The sequence below is a fragment of the Eulemur rufifrons genome, chromosome 17 (genome assembly GCF_041146395.1).
Source record: "Eulemur rufifrons isolate Redbay chromosome 17, OSU_ERuf_1, whole genome shotgun sequence".
Taxonomy (NCBI): Eukaryota; Metazoa; Chordata; class Mammalia; order Primates; family Lemuridae; genus Eulemur; species Eulemur rufifrons.
The window spans coordinates 46,618,969-46,642,943 of record NC_090999.1 but is presented as its reverse complement, the minus strand read 5'-3'; the positions used below and the strand labels follow the sequence as shown (position 1 = coordinate 46,642,943).

The window sequence follows — 23,975 nt, the reverse complement described above, 5'->3', positions numbered from 1 at the left end:
GCTTGAAGGTTGCAGTACTGCTTCTTGGTGCGATGTACCGACACAGCAATTAGGCAGGCCTTCGGACTTGACAGCCAGAATGCAGCCCTCGTTCGGTGCCAACTGTGTGCCATCCTCTGTGCTAAGCGTTTCTCACGCACCATCCTGTTTAATGCTCACAGCAGCCGGCAAAGCAGCTGCTATTATTCCACTTCAGAGTGGAGGAAACTGAGGCTAGAGCCTAACATTAGCTTGGGGTTATACGGTATTCTGTTGCCTTCCGCTCAAAAAAAGCTTTCTCAGTGATTGCAGTGTAATAGTACCTGAGTGCCATGGGGTCTTCTCTTTGCATTAAAGTAGTAGAATTCTTCCTTTTTAAAAATACTTTTTTTTTTTGCAGTGTAATATACATACAAAAATGTACAAATCATAATATGTATGTCGATGAATTATCACAAAGTGAACAAGCCTGTGTAGGAAATAGAACATTTCTACCACTCCAGAAGCTCTTGTTGTGGCCCCCACCTTTCTCTTCAAAGGTAACCATTATCCTGACTTCTGATACTACAGATTAATTTTTTAAAACGCTTAACATGTGCAAAAGTAGAGAGAACAGTATAAGGAATTCCCTTTATCCATCATCTGGTTTCAGCAATTACCAGCTTATAGCCAATCTTTATTTTATCTCTACTTCTACTGCTTACCCATCCCGATCCTTCGGATTATTTTGAGGCAAATCCCAGGCAGCAAATCATTTCATCTGTGAATATTTTGATACATATCTCCAAAAGATAAGGATGATTTTAAATGCCATTATCACACCTAAAATACTGACAATCATTTCAATATCATGAACTATCTGGTGTTCAAATATCCCTGATACTCTCCTAAATTTTTTTTTTAATTAATGGTTTGGTTGAATCAGGATCCAAATAATGCCTGTACAATACAATTGGTTGATAAGTATCCCCCTTCTCTTGCTTCTATTTAAATCTTTTTTATAGAAGCATATACAAAACTAGAGAGAGAGTAGTATAAACCTCCATATACTGTCACTCAGCTTTAACAGTTATCAATTCCCTGCCAATGTTTTTTCATCAACCCCGACCTCCTCACCAGATTACTTTTTAACAAATCCCAATTATGAAATCATTTTATGTGTTTTGAACATACCTCTAAAAGATAAGGATTTTTTAAAACATAACTATAATACCATTCTCATAAAATTAGTAATTCCATAACATCATTAAATATTTCATCAGTATTCACATTTTCCAAATGTCTTACAAATTTCTTTTTTAAATTTATAGTTTGTTACAGTGGGATCCAAATAAGGTCCATACATTGCAGTGTGTTGAGATGTCTCTTGTGTCTTTTAATCTATAGGTTTCATTCTCTCTTTCTTGCAATTTATTTGTTGAAGAAAACAGGTGTTTTATAGAGTTTCCCATATTCTAGATTTGCTGATTTCATCCTTATGGTGGTGTTTAATGTGTTCCTCTACCTTCCATATGTCCTATAAAACTGGTAGTTGGTGAAAAAGGCCTTGATCAGATTCAGGGCTTGTTTTTCGTTCTTTTTTTCTTTTTCTTTTGGCATGAATACTTCATAGGAAGTGTTTACTTTTGTCAGGAAGCACATAGCATTTAGTTGTCCCTCTGCCATTTTAAAAGCCATTCATGATCATTGCTTAGATCCATTATTTCATTAGGAGCGGCAAACTATTGCTATTTCAATTCTATTGTTCTTTCTCATTTATTAATGGCATTAATGAACACATGGATTTAAATAGTTGAGACATTTTAATCCATTGCAGTTGATATTTTTATTGATAGGGCCATAGTTCTCCAACTGTGCTGTGTAGAGCTATAGGAGTTCTTGGGCTTTCCTACTTCAGTCAGAAGATTTCAGTTTTTGAATGTTTCTTTACTGTGCTTCCCTCCGGCTAAAATAAACACTGAATTAAAGCATTGTCTCCAAAACTCCTCCAGTAACTTACAGATGTGTTGGGGAGGTACAAGATGAAAGTTAGCATTAACCAGTTAGCAGCTGTTGAATTGCAAAATGGGGCCCACAGTGAATAGGAGAAAACTACTGGGGAACTGGGTAGGGTACTGGTAGGAGGGAGGCCTGATGGCTCCCTTGGCTCCATGAGAGGAAGTTCACTTGAGTCACTCTGCTGGGCACTAAGGGCCCAGGTGACTTAAGCTGAATTGGATTCACGAGCCTTCCTGAATTAAATTTTTTTTCCTAATTTTTCAATTTGAGTAATCACAAAGTAAGGGATATCTTTTGGTTTTGGTTACTGTTTTGCTTTGTCTGTTTTTTTTGTTAACTTCCTCTTTGAATCCAAAGAGTACTATATACCATTGACACATTTGAATTCAGGTCTGTCTTTTACAGATACTTCTCCCATTTTAGCAGAGGCTTAGTTTTGCTGTGTCATTTTGGCTATGGAGGCTTTTGACTTGTACCAATATTTTAAATCCTGCTCTTGAGGCCTGAGGGAGATTTTCTGAAGTCTGCTTTCCTAATGTTGCCAATTCCATATTTGCATCTCTGTGACATCTATTCATTTCCTAATTTTCATATTTACCATCTTCTGGCAGTTCTAAAGATGGGTCTGACTTGTACATGTCATCCTCCTTTATCCTCATTTTCTTAGTATATGTGTATACAAATCTTGCTTTCATATTTTCCCTTTATTGGATCTATTTGTTTTAAATCTCCTGGTGACAGACAAATAGAAGGAAATCTAAAACTCTATATCCAAGTTGGTTCCTAGGTTAATTTTCTGTACTTCTTTCTGTTACTTCAATGCTTAATTTATGTCATTTGTCCTGTTTTTATTCTAAAATGTGGGAAACAAAAGCACAGTTTCAGCCGGTGTTTTCAAGATCACTTTTTCTGGAAGGACAATAATAGCCTGTATCTGTTTCTTTATTACATAAATTAGATAAGGTCCATAAATGGCCCTAAGCCCAGAAAGAGTTTAGTGTTGCCTGAATGGGTAACAGTAATGTACAGCTACCTGGAAATGGAAAACTGAAACCATTTCTCACCTAAAGCTACTGGAATTCAATGAAATTTTTTTCTTCTGTGACCTTCCTTACCACAACTTTGCTCTAGAGACCACCTTCTTCTTATAAGAGGCTTATTTTCCAGCACATCTCTACTACAGATTTTGTGACTATTAAGGAGATTGCCATTTTCTTTCAAGAGAATTTTATGTACTATGAAGCTGTGTTAATTTTGTACACACCAGGTTAAATTTATCTTCCTGGCAAAATGAATTATTAGGTAATAACCCACCTAATCTGGGAAAATACATTGCCTTTAAAGGTTTTCCTTTAAGTCTTTTGTGTCTGATATTAATACAACTGTACCAGCTTTCTTTTGGCTAGTGTTTACTGAGTATATTTTTTATCCATTTATTTTCAACTCTTCTCTGTTTACATGATTTATATAGCTTCTGTGGTTTTATAACCAATTTGACAATCATTGTCTTTTAACTAGAAAGTTTAGTCTGTTTACATTGCATTTGATGATTACTGATATAACTGGATTTATTTCTGTATTTTATGGTTAGTTAGCATGGTTAATATTTGGGCCTTTTTCTTAAAAGATAGTTTTGCTAAATATGCAGTTTTAGGTTGATAGTATTTACTCCCAATATTTTGAACATCTTATTCTCTTTTCTGTCATCCATCATTCTTATTGAGAAAACACTTGTTGGTATGTGGTTGTTTTTCCTTTGTAAGTAATTTCTCTTTTCCTTCTGGCCACTTTTGAAATCCTGTCATTCTTCATTTTCACAGTAATGTATCATGGTTGGGTTTAATTTTACTTATTTGACTTGACTTTTTATGTGCTTCCTGAATCTGAAAACCTATATCTTTTGTCAGTTCTAAAAAATGTTCAGCCATTGTCTCATCATGTATTACCTCTCGCCATTCTCTTTATTAACTTCTTTTGGAAATTCAATTAAATGTATTTTAGGCCTTCTATTTTCTATACCTCGTAACTCTTTTTAAATACTTCTCGGTGTTGTCTTTGCTGCATTCTGTATAATTTCTTTTAGATCTACCTTTCTATTCGCTAATTCTCACCTGTGTCTAACTTGCTTTTTTAACTTATTCATAGTTTGTTTTTTACAGCTTTCTTGAGGTATTCTTCACATTAAATAAACTGTGCATATTTAAATGTACAATTTGATTTGTTTTGACATAATGTAAAGGCATATATGTCCATGAAATCATCACCATTAAGATAATGAGCTAATCTGTCACCCTCCAAAGTTTTCTTCTATTCCTTTGTAATCTTTTTCTTCTTCCTCTTCCTGCCCCAGAACCTAGATTCCCAGGTAACCACTGATATGCTTTTTGTTACTATAGATTTATTTATATTTCTTAGAATTTCATGTAGTGAAATAAACTCTTTAAACAAAATTCTTAGCTTCGTATATTTTGAATCACAAGGAAAGAGTGGATTTAAGTCCCCAAGAGACATGAGAGATGACTTGGTAGTCTAGAATCCTCAGGGGACAACAGTCCTCACCATTTACTTTGTAGAATGCAGTATTTTCTAGTTTACCTTTTCACTACAGGTGTAGCCATAGGTGGTCCTGGCATTACCTGAGGATCTCTGAACCAGCTTCTCATCTTACAAAAGAGGTTTTATCCTCTGCCCCGCCCCCCACCCCAAGTAAGTCATTAAAATCAAGCTCTGCATCCCTGCAGATCCACAGATGCTCTTAGGGTGACTGCTTCCCTCTTTTCTTCCTTTAAAGTTTGTATTCCCATCTTGCCTTTGACCTCTGACAATTATATCTGCCTTCTTGAAAGCTCAATCATGTATTTGGGAACAAAAATTAATATTTTATTTAAGTGTTTTATTTTTAAAGGAGGAATTTGTTTCAAAGGATATTTAATCCATCTTATTCCAGCAATAGAATTTCTGTTTAGTGTTGTCTTTGAGCTTAGGAGCAACAGCCAAGGCTTATTTTGTGTTGCCTCCATGGTAGTTCTCAAATGTGATTGACTCCAGTGCTTGACTGCTTACAATCTCCTGGGGCTATTGTTTAAAAGTTTGGATATACCTAGCCCTACCTCAAATCTAGGAATTAGAATCTCCCTCTGGGTGAGAGGCCTAGGAACTGAAGTTTTAAAGCTCGCTGGGTGATGCAAGTCCTCAACCAGGTTTGTGTGCCATTATACTCCCCATACTTGGAATAGTGCAGGGTCCTCAATAAGATCTTTTATGTTCTTAGATCATGAATAGTATTGTCTTCAAACTAGAAGAGCATTTTTACACTAGTATACATTTTATTTTCCAGACATACTTCCACATTGTCTGTACAGCTTTAAGTTTTGTCAAATGAATAATTCAAGTTTCAGATCCTTTTTCATGTATAGTCTTTGTTATCCGCAACCATCAGCTGCATCGTATATTCCTGAGGAGCAAAGTAACAAGCAAAAAAGCATCTTCTTTGGCACATCCCTTTGAACAAAACCTGGGCATCTGTTGGCCTCTCACTGGAACATGAAATGTGATTTTGAGTGTGGAAGCCCAAAGTCCAGAAGCCTGTGGCGCTGGCCCTCTGCAGGCCACAGCTGTCCCAGCTTTCCTAGCCATCCCTGCTCTGTGCAGCTTTCTGCCTCATTCATCACTGAAATGCTATGATGTCAGCGGATTGGTCACATAGTATATCTAGCAGCAGACCTTTCTCTGACTTGCAATATGCAAATGTTATTCATCAGATGCCAGCTCTGCAGCTGTTGCCTTTTTGAGGCCCCCAGCGGATTTCACTTGACTGAAGATGCCTTGGTGTTTGAGATTCAGATGGGATCTTGAGTTACCACACTACAAAGGTGATCAGTAAATCCAACTCACTCCAATGTTTTGTTGTACATTGTGAGTATGTGAAACCCACAAAAAACAGGGGCCTGTGGGCCATTTTAATTAGGCCAGGAGATACTGATCCTGCCCCCCCCCTTTTTTTTTTTACTTAAATTATAAATTTTGAGTATAGGTGGTTCTCTATATTGCCTATGATCTCAACACAAGAGCCTCCATTATGAAGTGAACATAAAGATTTGGTATGAGAGAGCTGTTTAACATCTGTTCTATGAACAGGTAGATATAATGATATTAATTTGCCTTAATGTAAAGGAATTTTAAGGACTTTTTTTTTAATATTCTTAAATCACCTGTTTCAATCCATTTAAAATAGTCATAGGAAAAGCTAATTACTTTTACATCATATCAGGTTTTAGGGGCTTTACAAGTTGGTTTTCCTTAAGGAGCTATTGAGTCATTGAGATCATTACCCCAGGGAAAGAAGAAAGGAAACAATGGTTAAATGCATAGCAGTAGGTTTTCAACTAATACTTGTTAATTGATTATCTCTGAGTATCTCCTTATTACTTAATATTAATTTCTTCCACCAGAAAGTAAAAAAAAAGCCTTGGAAATCCAATTACTTCTTTTTCCTTCTTCCTTTCCTTTCTTGGATTCATTTCTTTAGCTATTTACCAGGTGCCTTTTATGGGACTATTCTAGGGACTGAGAATATATGTGACAGTGAATTCAATCCTTACCTTTATAGATTTTACTTTTAGTGTAAGAGACAAAAACAAACAAACAAACAAAAACATACTAGCATATGTAGACATCTGTAGGTCCTAGAAAATATTTTGGATTTTATCCTAAGTGTAATAGGAAGTTATTATCTGGTTGAGAAAAGAGAACAGGATCTGATTTATCTTTTAAAAAGCTGGTGGAGATTAGATTCTAAGGGTGGGGGCAATTGTTAAGGCAAGGTCAGGAGATGAGAAAGATTGGTGGCTTAGCAGTGGTGGTGATGAGAAATATGTACTTGTATTTATATTTCTAAAGTCTATTAGATTTGCTGACAAATTGGTTATAGGGTGTGAAAAGAATGGATTCAAGGATGACACCTATGTTTTTGGCCTGAGGAAGCCAACCAATGTAGTGGCCTTTACTGAGAAGGGAAAAGCAGGTTTAGAGTGGAAAGATGAGGAAATAAAAGGACAGGTAATGTTTAGATGCCTATTAGACACTCACATGGAGATATCACCCATGTGATTGGAAATACAAGTCTGGATTTAAAGGCAGAGGTCAGGGTAGACACGTACGTGTGGAGTCACCAATCTCTAGGTGATGGTTAAAGCTGTGGGAGAGAGTGAGATCACATGGGGACCAAACATAGATGGTGAAGGGAAGAGTCTACCACTGACTTAGGGCACTCCAACATCTAGAAGTCAAGAAGAAGCAATCCTGCAAAGGAACACAAGAAAGAGAGAAAAAAGGATATTTCGTGAAGGGTAGCATGGTCAGCTATATTAATTGCTAGTGAGAAGTCAAATAAGATAAGGACAGAGAATTTCCCACTGGATTTAACAGTATGGAGGTGGTTACTGGTGTCAGTGGAGTGGGTTGAAGAGCGGGAGCTCAGGAAGTAGTAACGGTGTTATCAGAGATGACTTTTTGGAGCGGTCTTGCTGCTAAGAGAAACAAAGAAAAGAAGTAGCTGCAAGAGATGAGCGAGCAAGGGAGGGCTTTTTTGTTTAATGCCATTCATCCTTTATAACAGAATAGAAGGCAGAGTATATGGGCACAGATGCTAGTACCCTGGTAGATTTGTACTAGGAAGATGAAGTTCTCTTTTAATTGCTTCTATTTTAGTGAAATGAGACACAAAATCATGAGCTGAGAGTGAGGGTAAAGGGAGAAGGGGAAAGAGGATATTGTAAATTTGAGAAGCAATGACAAGATGTGAGATAAACGTTTTGGAGAGTATGTTGCCTAGCATTTCAGATCTTTTTAGACTCTAAGATAAAAGTGTAATCTCAGGAATACTAAGTATTCCTATGGCTGTTCTGCTGAAAGGGACCAAAATAGGAGTAGTTCAGGCCCAAAACCATTAAGGATAGCCAGAGTGATTTGTTCAGGGAATGTATAAAAGTCACTTGATAAATTTTAATTTTTAAATTTTTTGAATAGCTAATATAAAATATTTACCTAATATGTAGCTAATATATTTCAGAATTCAAAAAGAATAAATGTGTAAGTAATGAAGAATCTTCCTCCCTTGACCTCCCATCATCTAATCTCTTTTCCTGGAGTTGTCAGAAATAATACTTTCTTGTGTCTCCTTCCAGAGATGTTTTATTGATCCATTTTTTAAATATATGCTGAGAATTTTTTATAATCCTTACTCTAATAAAATCATTTAAAAATGTTACTAATTTTCCTTTATCTTTTAATTATATAACAACAATTTCTTAAAAAGAGCAAGAAAGAGCATCTGGTTTAATACTGATAATATTGGCACCCATGTGGCAGAAATTGTATCTGTTAGATTTTTCTTAAGAAATATGTAGATTTAACAAGGTTCTTTTTCCTTCTTTGTCTTCACAGCTGATCTCGCATCTTTAATGGATAAAACATATGAGAGAAAGTTGCCTGTTAGTTCCTTAACAATAGGACGGGTAAGAAAATTTAAACGTATATATTTTCAAAGAAGAAGAAAGAAAGTCAGAAAGACTCTTTATATAGATGAGGCTGTGTAAATAAAGAATACTCTTCATAGGAAATAATTTTCCATGGTATGTTATGTTTTTGTAGTTACTAATATTTATTTTATGAATAGTAGTAAATTTCTTTAGCTGAAATAAAAGGTAATAAATTTACCAGACTCTAATATTAGTAATCATTATTGTGTACCTTATTTATTTTAATTTTTCTAGGATATGACCTTCTGCTGTATGATAAAGTTGATACATCCTTCAAAGTAATAATATTGTTAGTATTGGAAGTGTTTTTAACAGCTGAGAAAGTCTATAAAAGAATGGATATTAATGTTAGTGTTAACCTACTGCAAAGTAGTGGACAGAAGAATAATGTTAGGCTAGGAATTAGGAATAGTAATTACTAGTAACCATTACTGAACACCCTCTATGCCAGTATTAGTTTCTGAACTTACATCATTTTTGTTAATTTTCACAGCAGCCATATGAGATAAACGTTATCTCCATTTTACACGTAAGACATAGAATGGTTTAGTACCTTGGGGTTTCACTCTGTTGCCCGGGCTAGAGTGCCGTGGTGTCAGCCTAGCTCACAGCAACCTCAAACTCCTGGGCTCAAGCAATCCTTCTGCCTCAGCCTCCCGAGTAGCTGGGACTACAGGCATGCACCACCATGCCCGGCTAACTTTTTCTATATATTTTTAGTTGTCCAGCTAATTTCTTTCTATTTTTACTAGAGACGGGGTCTTGCTCTTGCTCAGACTGATCTTGAACTGCTGAGCTCAAACGATTCCCCCCCACCCCTCTCCACCCCGCCTTGGCCTCCCAGAGTGCTAGGATTACAGGCAGGAGCCACCATGCCCGGCTGAAAACTTGGAATTCAAATCCAGATATCTATGACATTGTTCTCTTCTGTTGCCTTCCTCAAATATATCTAGTCTTGTCTTTATCATGATTTCACTTTATGATATTGGGCATTGGGGCCCCACTCAATTTCCTCATTTCCAGTATGGGTACAGTATTATCTTCCTTGCAGGGATAATGTGATGGTAAAGTGAGATTTTAGTTGTGAAAGCTTTTTGTAGAAATTAAGGCACCATAAAATTTAAGGTATTATTAAATCTAGAGGAGGGAAAGGAAATTACATTCCTATTTAGTCCTAGCCCTTCTTTCTGCCTCTTGATATTCTCCTTTTAGTCAGGAAACAATTTAACTGGTCATAACATAAATGTCATAGACTCATAAGTGGCATATTGGAGAACTGAAAAGTCATTGGTTCATCCCTTGCATGATGGGTAAAGCCTCTGTGTGCTGTAATACCTGGTATTTGTTTAGGTAGTTCTCCAAGGTTTAAATAGCTTTCACATACATTTTCTCGTTGGTGCCTCATATTATTTGAGGGCAGGTGCCTTTATCCTATTTATGCAGATGGAGCAATGAAGTCCCAGAGGGGCTAAGCCATCTGCTTGTGCCATACAGTAAACAGTCAGAGCCGGTTTTTAAGCTCAAGTCCTGTGTTTGAAAGACATTTTATCTACTCCTTAATGGATCTCTAAATCTAATCCATAAGTCCCAGACATTTTTAGAAAGTCTGCCCATTTTTACTCTCCTCTACCTCTTCATGAGGTTTTAATTGTATTCACAACCTTCATTGTCTCCTCTTTTTCTTTTCTTTTTTTTTTTTTCACCTCTGAGTCTCAACTTAAGGCTAGAATTCATCCTTGGAATAATCCCTCCTGTTTGATTATTTGGGCTGTAGTTGAGGAGCGTACTCAGATTTTATGGTTTGAAGGGAGATTCTGTTAGTAGAGGAATCATAGGTTGACTGGTCCATAGCAAAACTTAAATCAGAGTAGGAAAAATGGTTATAAGACAGAGTTCTCTAAATTAAAATTTTTATGTTCTGGGCAATATTTGTTCAGCCATCAGAGTCTTCATCCTTTCAGCTGTGTGTTCTCATATACTTGGAGTTTGGAACATAGAGAATATATCAGGGTTTAAAGATAAAGGGAAAAATAGATGACTAGTTATAAATATAGTTAATAGGGCTCATTCTTGGTTCTGAGCAAGGTTCATGTTTGGCTTTTAGTTTTTCTGATCAAGGTCATTCTACATGTAGAAAAAGAGAAGTCATTGTATATTCTTTGCATTTGCATAAAGGGGTTTCAAGGATGAAGCCATACCATGTGACCATTGTTCCAATAAAATGGGTGTCCTATCTTTTTCAAGGTTGATGTGTGGCCTAGGCCCTAGGCCAAATATATGACATAATTTATATGCAACCAAAGGTTTCTTTTTCTGTCTTTTAGTTTGTGGACAATATTTCATCTCGAGAAGAAATAGACCATGCAGAGTATTACCTTTACAAGTAAGTTTTCCATTTGATTAGGCTGTGTACTTCTGTAATTTCACACTCCTTTTTTTTTTTTTTATTTCAGCGTATTATGGGGGTATAAAAGTTTAGGTTATATATATTGCCCTTGGCCCCCTCCCCCACCCCGAATGAGAGCTTCAAGCATGTCCATCCCCTAGAGAGTGCACATCTCACTCATTATGTATGTATACACCCATCCCCTCCCCCACCCACATCTGCCCGATATCCTATTAATGTTATTCCTAAATGTCACACTCCTTTTTAACATGAAAAAGTGGTATATGTTAAATAGAGTGTTTGACGCCCTGCTTTTTTAGTTTATGTTTTAGAGATCTTTCCATATGAGTAGGTAGACAGCTTCCTCATTTTTTTACAACTGCATCGTATTCCATACTATGAATATATTATTTAAACCAGTTCCCTACTGAAGGACCTTTAGATTGTTCTCCTTTTTTGTATTATACATAATGCTATAGTTAATAGCCTTGTACATATATAATTTTGCACATACTTCTCAGGAGTATTTGCATTTGTAGTTTTAATAGCTGTTGACAAATTTCTTTTTAATGAGGTTTTACCAGTTTTCATTCCCACCAGCAATCTATGAGAGAGGTCTAATTTTAGAGCTTGCCTAACAGTTGAATATTTTCACATATTTGAATTTTTTGCCAATCTGGTGAAGATTTATTTATACACACTGACACACACAAACACACACATGCATACACATACACACACACACACACACACACACACACACACAGGTTGAGTATCCTGTATAGGAAATGCTTGGGTCCAGAAATGGTTTGAATTTTGGATTTTTTTAGGTTTTGGAATATTTGTGTTATACTTACAGTTTGAGCATCCCCAACTGGAAAACTGAAATGCTCAATGAGCATTTGCTTTGAGCATAATGTCAGTGCTCAAAAGTTTGGGGTTTTAGAGCTTTTTGGATTAGGGATACTCAACCTGTGTGTATAATATATATATATATCTTTTCTCTCTTTCTTATACAGATGGAAATATACTCTATATGAACTGTTAGACATCTGTTTTCAGTTAACACTGTGTTTTAAAATGTTTTCTGCATTACCACATTTATTTTATTCTTTCTCTCAGCTGGGTACAATTCTATTGTGAACAACTCACCAAACTCATTCATATGTACAAAGAAGTATGTTCAGTACAGCATTATCTATAGTAGCAAAATACTGGAATAACCTAATGCATGTTAAGTAAAGGACTGATCAGATAAATTATGATTAATCCTTTTAGTTGATTTTTCACCTATCAAATATCTGTTAGAATGGTACCTTACAGTTACATTTTTATGGTGACTCCTGTTTTAAAAATCTGATTTATGATTTGTTCCAATTCCTGAGCTCTAAAAATAGACTCCAATTGAAGTTTAAAATGTTCCCAGTAAGCATTGTATTAGAGTTTTCCATTTGAACTTGCTTTGTTTTGATCAAGAGAATTTTTAGTTATTTCCATCTAGGTGCATTTTTAAAAACTTACTCTATTTTAGTGAAAATTTATTCAATTTTCTTTTATTTGATTTTGCTAAGTAGTAATGAGGCCTCTTTATTTCTGAATGGGCTAGATGCTACCACCTTTTTGGTGTTTTCTATTTAAATGTAAACTTCAAGTAGGCTAGATTCCACACCTTAAAAACATTTACTTTAAAATTGCCTTTAATAGTGTCCCAAGTTTAAATTCTAGGTCCTGAAATCATAATTGCAGGTGCCTTATATACTTCATTAAGATAAACATAAATGGATCCGTTGATGAGAGCTAGTCCTGTTCTCCTTTGGTGGCTCTTTGGGACTGCACGGCTGCTTTGGTAGTAAATTTTTGTCCATAGTGAAGGGTATATGTGGCTTCTGGCCTGTTCACATTCTTTTGCTTTGTTTATAGCAAAATGCTGAAAATAGTTCATAGACTTTCATCTTATGAGACACAGTGCCGTAAGTCTCAGAAGAAATATGTCCCAAATGTACAAGTACTTCTCTAGCATATAATTGATTTCAGTGATTCAGCAAATATTTACTGAGTAATCTATTATGTGCCTAGGCCCTGTCCAAGGTGCTGGGCATATAGTGATGAATAAGCTGGGCACTGTCCCTGAACTCGTACGTTAAAGTAAAACTGAAAAATTGAAGTCCTAGCTCCAAGACCTTCCATGATTAATTCTTCACGTGATGTTCAGATTTGTGTAGCCTGGAGTATAACTGAAAGTTTCATAAAATTGCTATGTCCTATTTGCATATAGATGATATAGAGGACTCTTGGCCATCATGAATCTGAGCCACTGTTTGATTTGACATCTCATCCTTTGCTTTAATAAAAACTAATGTTCTAGTTATGATTTTTCACTTTTTTAGTTCTATTCTTTCTCCTCCCTTCCATTACCAAGAAAATTGGCTTTCTTTTTCTCAGCTTATTTTTTTTAAATAGATAAATGTTTTTATGATTTCATGAGATTGTTGTGTGAGATTGTTGTGTGTGCGTGAGACTAGGTAGAACTCTACAAAGCTGTGTCTAAATAGTGGAGGTTGGGTAGGCTCACTAAGGGTCTCACTCCTACTTTTCAGCCTTAGAGAGTATATAAAATGTGAATCAGCAAAATTAAAAGTTACAAGTTACGAACTCTTGGGATTTCTCTCATGTAATTGAAATTAGGGATGTTAATCCTGAAGACACCAGGGGCCTACCGCTCTGTGGTATTTCCACTGGTTAGGTCTTCAATGGTTGTGGTTGATGCCAAACGTCCCGACGAGTTGAATTTAGACATCTCAGAGTAAACTTAGAATCACAGGGCTAGGGTGAGGAAATGTCGAAGGAACTCTGAATTCTAGACAACTCACAGCTTCTTTCAGGCCTTCCTTTAGGATTTCTCATTCCCCAGGCAGTACTGTCTTTAAGAGTAAAGCCCATGGCAGGAGTTTTGCATGGTTCAACTCTTGCCCTGCCACAGCTGCCACATCTTCCCCTCTTCTAATGATCAAATCTCCGCACTGATTATGTAAGGAAGTTTGGAAACCTTGAATGATCAGTGGAGAGCTGGCTGAGCTTCTGCCACTGCGTCAGGTGCACAAGGAAGCAGTTCCAAGTCCCAGCAGTTCAGGGTGTTGCCGGCATCTGCCAGCTTACCATCCTATCATTCCAAGAGAGATTTTGAACCTCTGAATCTCCTGAAGTACACCGTTTAAATGTTTAGGGTCTTTGACATTAAAGGGCATCAGGAATCTTTTAAGAGAGATGGGAAGGCTGCTACTCAGACAGCAGGAGAGAGAACAAATATCCAAACACTTATTTGAGCTGTGGGTTATTCTCTTTTACCCTGCTGTTTGTAAATGAAAAATGAAAACACCAAGGAAAGGAAATGAAGTTCTAAGCCAAATGTGAACTGAAGAGAATTAAGACAGTTAATACCAGAAACAATATAAGTTGCTCCCCCCCCCAAAAGAACCCACTTAATAATACTCTACACATCTAAAGTGCAAATAAGCCAAGAGTAAAGGTGATCAAAACAGTAAAAAGGCTAAAACAAAGTAAATTAAAATGTGCATGCTAAGAAACAAGAAAAAAAGGGATCCTTGGGGCTGTAACAAATGAACACTTAACTAAAATAAAATAATAAATACGGTAAAATGAAATAAGAAGGACTTGAGCTGGGAACTTCATTCAATATGTGTAGTTTAGGCCGGGAGGTTGGGATAATAGGCATGGGTGTGCTCTTACGTGGATACTCTTAGCAGGCTAAATGAGCAACCTTTTTATGACTGGTTTTCAAGCTATCTTCTGAGAAGCCCTGGAGCTGGTTTCCCACAAAGGCCTCAGGGGCATGGGTTGGAGGAAGAATAAGTTAGGAGGGAGAGGACAGGCCATGCTGCCACAGGCCATTTGCTTCTGCTTCTGTTTCTGCCAGAAAAGCTGTGCCTCCAGCTGCTGCTTTATTGAGGTCTGCAGATAAAATTCAGAGAGGTCTGCAAACTTGAATAAGAAGAAAATTATATGTCTATTTTCACAGCCTCTCAGTAATATTTTGCATTTCCTTCAATTATAAATGTAGGGAACAGATGACTATAATATTAACAGCATCTGTGTCTTTCTCACCAATAAAAATCACTAATTTTTCATATCACATTACATTTATTACACATATCTTGAAAAATCATGCTTGTCACTGCTTAGAAATTATATTAGTAATTAAACCTAGCCAGTGCTATTTCATACATTAATAAAACAGCACATATATTATCATAGCTTAAGGATTTCTTAATATCTTAATAATTGTATTTCAATATAATTGGTTTCTATAGTGAGAAACCAATTTTGAAATTTCTGAGATGCCTTTATCAGACTGCCAGAGAATTTAAGACACAAAAAATTACTAAGAACCCTACTGTGAGATCTTGTTTGGAAGATAGGTTCTTTAGCTTAGGCTTATTCCTATTTCTTTCCCCTGGCGTTTTGAAGTATTCTAGGTCTTTGTTTTCTCTTCTTATAAAGAAGACTTTCTTTTCTTATTTTAGTTTAGACCTTATAGAGTAAGACAAGCATATGGTTGCTAGGTGTTCTGTCTTCCAAATGAGAACTTAGATACAGCCAGTCTCCCGTGTTTCCCTACAGGAGCAGGAAGAAGGTGTGGAGGGAAGTGAAAGAATTCAGACAGGCCCTGAGATGCTGTCTCATAGGAGACCAGTGCTGGGATGGGGCTGGGCAGGAATGTTTCTGCTTTGTTTTGGTATTACCGTCACCTAGTGCTTGGTGAGGTGAGAAGCCACACTATTTCCCTGCAGTAGCCCTAGAGGAGTTCTGTGAAACAGGAAAGAGAACGATTAGAGATATTAGCTGACTGGAAAGGGCTATTCAGTCATCATCTGATTGGTGGGCATAAGAAGGTGACTGCATTTATTTTTTAAATTTGCTTAAGAGAGTTTTTAAGTCTTCCTACTTTGCTTCACTGTAAATTTATAGCATTCCTATGAATTAGATTTGCATATTTATTTTACTAATGCAGAGACTAAGACATGGAGATTGAGTGAGTACACTCAACATGGAGGCTGCGTGAGTATAAGCTACTGCCTGTCCTGGGCAGGGAAGGGAAACCAGAAGGATCAAGTGTGAGTGGTGGGGCAGTGTTTTCCCAATGTAAGATTTTATCATTAAGGATCCCAGATGAGGCTACAATTTCTTTAAAGGAAACTAAGGCAGAAGAGATGCCAGAGAAACTAGAGTATGAACCCGGAGGAAATTAGAATTACAAGATAAAAGATAATCTCTTATATTTCTCTAGTCTGTTGGTTATTAATGTTTTTTAAGAACCATAATCTCAGCTTTTTTTCTACAAGAGATCCTCTTTTGGGATCTCTCTGCCTGGGATCAGTGTTATTTTATGGTGAGCTTATGTAGAGTTTTATATAATGGGAACTTTTTTCTTTACCATTTTGTGGAGAGTATCTTTCCTGGGCCACTTAGTCTGTGGTTCTGTACTTGACACCCCCCCACCCTAAGGCTGTGTACACTGCCCGGATGCAAACAAGTGAGACTTGAGGCAGGCTCTGTGTCTCCATTTTCGGGAGATAACTGTATGTTATGGTAAAATTGTGCCATCAGTAAAAGCTATTATTTTCATGTCTGTAATAAGCTTTAACAACTCCCGTATTCATATTTGATTACTGCATTAATAGAATGCAAGCGCAAGACATAAAAATTCCTTCTTTCCACTTGGTGTCCTCCTCTTCACTGAGGATGTTTGCAAATTGCATTTTTAAAGGCTTATTTAGGCTTTTGAATCATTTTGGTGGTTTAGAGATGCATGAAATTAAACTTGCTCCTTTTACTATCAGAGTGTCAGTAATCAGAACTGATAATTTAATCTGCAACATAATAGTCATTCCTGAAAGATAAGCGATAGAAATTTCCAACATATATAACATATACTCTCTATATCAAGAATATATCATTTTTTAAAGTAGCATTTTGGTTTTTAGGAAAAATGTGGGAAATTGTGAATTAACTGTCATACAATAAGAAAAGATTGTTGCAGAGACCTTCCATGGAAGGTCTGTTTTCTCAGAGTACAGTTCTCTCTGTTGTCATGGAGAATTGCATGCCACCCAGTAATGAGAGGAAGTTAAGGTTGTGTGGCAGGCTGTGTGCCATCAACACATTTATCCATGCTGTACCTGGGCCTCAAGCATCTTTCATCAGTTGCTAAGCTGACCTGGCAGATACCAGGCGTCCCTGGATGGAGATGGATGGCAGGTCAGGAACAGCTGGGGCGAGGCAGATGGCAGCCTGCATGTCTCCAGGTCCTGGGTTGGCAGCCAGCCTAAAAAGGAAGGACCAAAATAGCTTCATTTTTCATGAAGCAAAAAACCCCCTACGGTTCCTTGGAAGGCGAGAGCACCTCCCTGGGCCTATGTTGTAAGAATGCATTTCTGCCTATAAGGAGAAGGGAAGTTTATCAGGAGGGAAAGCATACATGAATTTACACAGTAGTAATTTTCCCTTGAGGGCATTGAGATTGTGTTTCACAGCAATAAAAGATAATCTTAGATTTTTCTGTTAGCACATTGCCAGTTCTCATTATGCTTGAACATTATTAAGAAAACAGTCAGAACCCAAGGGGAGAAAAATGACTCTTTTTTAGTAACACTTCCATACTTTACTATTGTTAAGTGTTTTATTTAGTTCTTATTAGGGAGATAGTTCATTCTTGTTAATGGATCTATATTGGAGAATAGCAGATGTCCGGGGCATAGTTTATGCCTTGACAAAGATCCACGGGAACTTTGTGGTAAGAGTTAAAACTCCGAGTCTCTACTGCTTCAGACTCTGCTTCTCTTCCCACTGGTCTTTTTAAAGTGGCTTTACAATTTTACTGTCCCAGTAGCAGTTCCAGATCCTCTATGTTGTGCCAACGCGTTTAGCTATACCAGCGTGTGTTTAGTAATATCTCACTGTAGTTTTAATTTGATATTTCCTTTGGTAAAGTGTTCAAATCTTCTGCCTATTTTTAAAATTGAGTTGTTTGTATGCTTATTATTGGGTTTTGAGAATTCTTTTTTTGTAGCCTTGTCTTTTCATTCCCTTGACAGTGTTTTTCAAAGAGCAATTTTTATTTTTGATGGAAGTCCAATTTAGCAACCTTTTCTTCTATGGATTGTGGTTTTGGTGTCATCTAAGAAATCTTCACCTAAGCCAACACTACAGAGATTTTTCACCTATATTTTGTTTTAGAAGCTTTGTAGTTTTAGGTTTTATAATTAGGTCTAGGATCCCTTTTGAGTTATTTTTTGTATATGCTATGAGATAAGAATCAAAGTTAATTTTTTGACATAAGAATGGCTAATTGTATCAGCACCACTGTTGAAAAGCCTATTTTGAAATGTCCTTTGCATTTTTGTCTATAATCAGTTGTTTATATATGTGTGAGTCTATTTCTGGACTATTTTGTTCCATTGATCTCTGTTCTGTTGGCTATCTTGATGCCAATACTACACTATCTTGATGAGCGTAGCTTTTAAATAGGTCTTAAAATTAGGTAGTGTAAGTCTTCCAACTTGTGCATGTTCTTTTTCAAAGTTGTTTTGACTAGTTTAGGTCTTTTCCACTCCATATCAATTTTAGAATCCCTTGCGTTAGTGTATGTGTGTATATACACACATGTATACTTATATATATATATATATACACATGCTCGTATGTATTATTAATGTAAAGAAATCAGGAACAATATCAATTTAAGAAATATGTATTGAATGTCTAGTATATATTTAGAAAGTACAAGGGAAAAGGGGATGATTATAAGGAACATAAAAGGCAAGATTGATTTTGTAAAAGCTAGTAGTCATTTTTGCATTGAAGGCAAATTAAAACTCCCTTGACAGAATTTGAGATGGAAATACATTAGGCCAGATTTCATGTCTATAAGACAAATGATTCTTAGCTCTGTTTATAAGCGAAATTCTAAAGGCAATAGAAGATTTAACAGTTTTTTGTTTTTTTTTTTTTTTTTTTGAGACAGGCTCTCGTTCTGTTGCCTAAGCTGGAGTGCAGTGGCATTATAATTGCTCACTACAACCTCAAACTCCTGGGTTCAAGCAATCTTCCTGCCTTAGCCTCCCAAGTAGCTGGGACTATAGGCACATGCTACCACACCCAACTATTATAATTTTTGTATTTTTTGTAGAGACGAAATGTCACGATGTTGTTCAAGCTGTTCTTGAACTCCTGGCTTCAAGTGATCCTCCCGCATCGGCCTCCCAAAGTGCTGGGATTTGGTCATGAGCCACCGTGTACAACCAAGAGTATTTTTTAATTCACTAAAACTGGTGTATTCAAAGGAAGGTTATGATATAATCCCTAAAATCAAAAAGATTATAAATTGGTTGGGGATAATTAGATATGTTAAACAATTCAAAATCAACACAAATCCAATATAATAAATAGGTACCTATATAATAAATAGGTACATTGACTATGTAACAAAATATAAATTTTAGAGAAAACATGCTTTGAGCAGGAAGAAGGATTGATTGTCATTATCAACAAACATTTGTAAAAGAGGTAGAACTTGAGATGGCCTTGAAGATTGGATGAGTAGCGGAAACAGGGGCAAGTGTTCAAGATGGAACAAGGAGTTAGAAGGATGCAGTGAGACTGGCTTTATGGAGACTGGCCTTGAAGATTGGATGAGTAGTGGAAACAGGGGCAAGTGTTCAAGATGGAACAAGCAGCAGAGGTGGAGTTAGAAGGATGCAGTGAGACTGGCTTTATGGAGACTGCCCTAACCAGAGAGACTAGGGCTGGTGGGGAGTAGTGAGAAATAAGATAGGCAGATTATAGAGGGATAGAATGCTGGCAAGAGAGAAGGAAGATTTTTAAATCTGACATTATCACACATTGCTAGTAGATATATAAATTGGTACAACTTCTATAGAGAGAACTTTGACAATATTTATAAAAATTACAAACACTTATACCCTCTGACCCAATGATTTCACCTCTAGGAATTTAACCTCCTGATACACTTGCATACATGCAAAAAATATCCATTGCAAAAGGTAAAAGATTATGTCCATCATTAGAGGCCTGGTTAAATTAATTATTCTGTAGCCATACAGTGGAGTACTGGGCAGTGATTGAAAGAAATGAGGCAGCTTTATTTGTATTTGTATTTCATGTGGAATAAGCTATTAAATGTATTTAAGTAAAAAAAAAGTATAGAACTTTGTTATATAACCACTGGTTTGTGTATATGTGATATATATATATGTGCTTTGATGCATGTATATATATGTAAAATGTGTCTATATGTATGTATGTGCATAGGATGTCTCTGGAATGATATACACGTACACGCAAAAACTGGTAACATTCATTTCTTTTGGAGCAGAAACCTTGTGATTTTTCACTGAAATCTGTCTTGTACCTTTTGAATTTTATATCATGTATGTATATTATTTATTCAAAAAATATTTTTTAAAAGATCCTTAAGATAGTCATCAGTAGATTCTTTAAAAATATATATCATAATAAAAGTATTTCAGGAAGATTAATAACAAGAAAAATTTTTGATTAAAAGGTAAATGTTGGAAAGGAAATTGTCTATGCATATAATGATAAAAGGCCTGTTTTATGGTAGTTGACAGTGGAAATGAAGAGAAAAAGAGGGGGGAAAAAACAATCAACAGGATTAATGACAGGTTGAATGTAAAGATAGAAAACAAGGAGGGTCAAAAAGGAACTGAAAATTGAACCTCAGTTAGTGGGGAAATGGTTTGTACATGGACAGAAGTATTGAATTGGAAGCATATTTCCAAGGCAGCTAGAGAGTGAGTTTTTCTTTTGCCTTTTCATTATACACGTACATGTTTCTAAGTTTGCTGCATCGTATCTTTGCTTACAGACCATATTTGGACTGTTTGAGAGAAACTGGCCACAGACCTTTGGAGAAAGAACAACTCCCAAAACATACCTGTTAGATCTTCTTGGTGTCCTGGCACCAGCTAGAAATTTTAGACTAGGTGACCTCTGAAGTCTTGCCAACTTTCAGGATCTGGGAAATTGAGGCCTGGCTAGACTAAGAGATTTCCTTAGGGCCATGTGACAAGTCTAAGCTCCAGTTGTGGGGGAAGGCCTGATTTCAAGTTCAGAGGCTCATCAGCTAGACCAGTGTATCTCTTTGTGCCAGTTCTTTTTCCTAAGGTAGTCTTGATAGTAAACCAGAAGATAAGACTCAATGAATACGTAAATACCTCATAACAAAGTGACATAGAATTAATTAAACCCAGAGAAAACCTAAATAAAGAAACTCAAGGATAAAGATGCATTATCTTTGTGGGGGTGGGGGGAGTGCTGAGAAGACTCTGAAGGAGTCAGGACAGGAGGAAAGAGGTGGTCTGGACTTTAGGACCAGTTTAGTCCCCGCTTTGATCTGTAACTTTGAACCAGTTAGCGAACTCTCTGGACATCAGTGTCCTAAATGAGCAAATGATCTTGGATGCCCCCCAGGGCACTTTCCATATCTAAAATTCTGTGTTTCTCAGTCTCACTGATAAGAGAAGCTAGATTTTTATCACCAGAAGCCTCAAACTTTGAAAGCATGAGGTTCTGGTTTTTGTTTAGTTTCTCCCTTGGAGCTTTATTCACTTAATGGTGGAATTGAAGTTGCAGCCACCTTAACCGTGAATATCAAAAGAGAAACTAATAGATGTAACATTAACAACAGAAAGGGTAGGAGATCTCTTGACTCAGGTGTTGGACTTTATTTACTGTCTTATTTGTAAATAGCTTTAGTAAATTTCGTGGTATAAGAAGTTGAGTATTCACTCATATTTTCCAGGGAACTAATTTTTGTGTCATTTGTATTTGACATTTTCCTGAAAGGCCCACAAAGCACATGTTTTTGATGCCTTGCATATACATGGGATTTAAAAAGAGAAGGCTAAAGTAAATCTTTTCTAATAGCTCCAGAATCCTTTGTGGATTAAACCTTTAAAAAGTCCTAAAATTTCACATAATAATATCTAACCCAAGTTCTTTTTTCCACAGTATAAAGTCCTGTGATTGAAAAAAATCCTTCTACTGGTAATTTTTGTAATTGTGAAGTCATAATCAGAGTACCAGGAATTACAGCTATAGGGTAGAGAGAAAGGTATAACTAAAATATAGTCTTATATTTATTATATAAACCCCACTTCAATAGGGTTTTACATGTAAGACAATTCGAAGGTAATTAAGAAATCTTTTCAGGAACTGGTACAATATTTAAGGCAGAGCTGAGTAGATAAACAGAAGCTTCAAGGAGAGATTTATGGGAACAGAAGTTTCAGTTGATTGCATCATGATGTTTGAGGCCAAAGACAAATAAATTCCTGAGTATTTCCAGATGCCGTATGTCTGGGCAAGAGGACATCTGAGGAGCTAGAAGTATTTGATGTGCATTCTCTTTAGTTGTCTCAGCTGATTTTCTTTTCTTTTCTTTTCTTTTCTTTTCTTTTCTTTTCTTTTCTTTTCTTTTCTTTTCTTTCTTTTTTTCTTTGAGACAGAGTCTCGCTCGGCCTAGCTCACAGCAATCTCAAACTCCTGGGGTCAAGCAATCCTCCTGCCTCAGCCTCCCGAGTAGCTGGGACTACAGGCACATGCCATGACACCCAGCCAGTTTTTCTATTTTTAGTAGAGATGGGGTCTCAGTCTTGCTCAGGCTGGTCTCGAACGCCTGAGCTCAAGTGATCCTCCCACCTTGGCCTCCCAGAGTGCCAAGATTACAGGTGTGAGCCACCATGCCTGGCCTGGTCGCTTTTATTTTCATGGTAGATTTCCAGTTATGTTTGTTTTGACCAGGCAGATTTTGTATTTTGAGGTCTATTTTGTTCTTTTTAATAGCAGTGCTATTAAAGACAAATGATATCACCATTTCATAGCTAGTAATAGGCAGGGCTGGGACTTAAAACCAGGTCTTCCAACTCCAGACCATTACAGCACATAAGCATTGTATTTATTATGCACTGGCTGTTAACATAGCTCAGTGATAGACACTACTAAGAGGTGAAACTCAGATCGGTTAATAGCCTTCATTGGTAAAAGCCCTGGCAGAGTTTTGATAGGAATAACACTGAAATTATTTGTTAAAATGAGAACTTCGTGTATGTCATACATATAGATTATTATAGTCCTCCATTTGCTGAGTTAATGGCAGGTAATACCACTTAATAGGTGTGGCACACTTACTTACACAGTGCTTTCAGACTCCAGCCAGAATGGACTGCTGTTCTCTGAATGTGCCCTCTACTTTCTTATCTTTGTTTGCCTCTACTCTTCCCTTCCCTGGTCTCCTTCTGATAGACTACAACCTGTGTTTTAAGGCCTGTCCCAAATTCTGCTGCATCCATAAATTTATCCTGATTTTCACCATTAGAACATGATCTCTCTGATCCATCTGTAAATTTTCATTGTAGCTGTTTAGGGGTGCTTACTTAGTTTTGTCTTTTGACTAATCAAAAATATATGTTTCTTACTTTTTCTTACTAGAACAGCTGTATGGTATAGTAAGAGCATGGACTCGGGAGCCATAGTGCCTGGATTTGAATCTCACATGTGCCATCTGTTAGCTGTATGATTTTGTTACTTACAGTCTCTGTCCCTGTTTCCTTGCTCATAAAATGAGTGTTAAAATAGTGCCTGTGAAAATAAATACTAATAATAAATAAATAGTGCCTGTACCGTAGGGTAGTTATGAGACTCCAAGAAATTAATACCTTGTAATGGTCTTAGAACAGTCTTGGGACAGAAAAGGTCAGTGCTCAATAAATTTGAACTTTAATGTTGACTAAACTAGATTGTAACATCTTAAAGAACAAGGACTACTATCTCCATACTTCTCACTTTAAGGAAAATGTATTTTGAATTCCAGTTTAGGTTTCTAAGACCATTATTTCCCTACCATCTTCACCACCCCACCCCAAAGGCATCAAGGTACAAGTGTCTTCAGGGCTCGGGAATGGGGAGAAACAGATGCTTATGAACACTAGTAGTTCAACACCCAGATAGAAAGG

The 23,975-nt window shown here is 36.6% G+C and overlaps 1 protein-coding gene across 1 annotated transcript in view; it reads left to right on the top strand.

Moving 5' to 3' along the window:
• MRPS27 (mitochondrial ribosomal protein S27) overlaps positions 1-23,975 on the top strand; it is an 88,058-nt gene that overhangs the window by 12,640 nt on the left and 51,443 nt on the right. The window contains exons 3-4 of the mRNA XM_069492046.1: positions 8,422-8,492; positions 10,841-10,899. Of these exons, the coding sequence (XP_069348147.1) occupies positions 8,422-8,492; positions 10,841-10,899 (130 nt within the window). The remainder of the gene's footprint in view (positions 1-8,421; positions 8,493-10,840; positions 10,900-23,975) is intronic.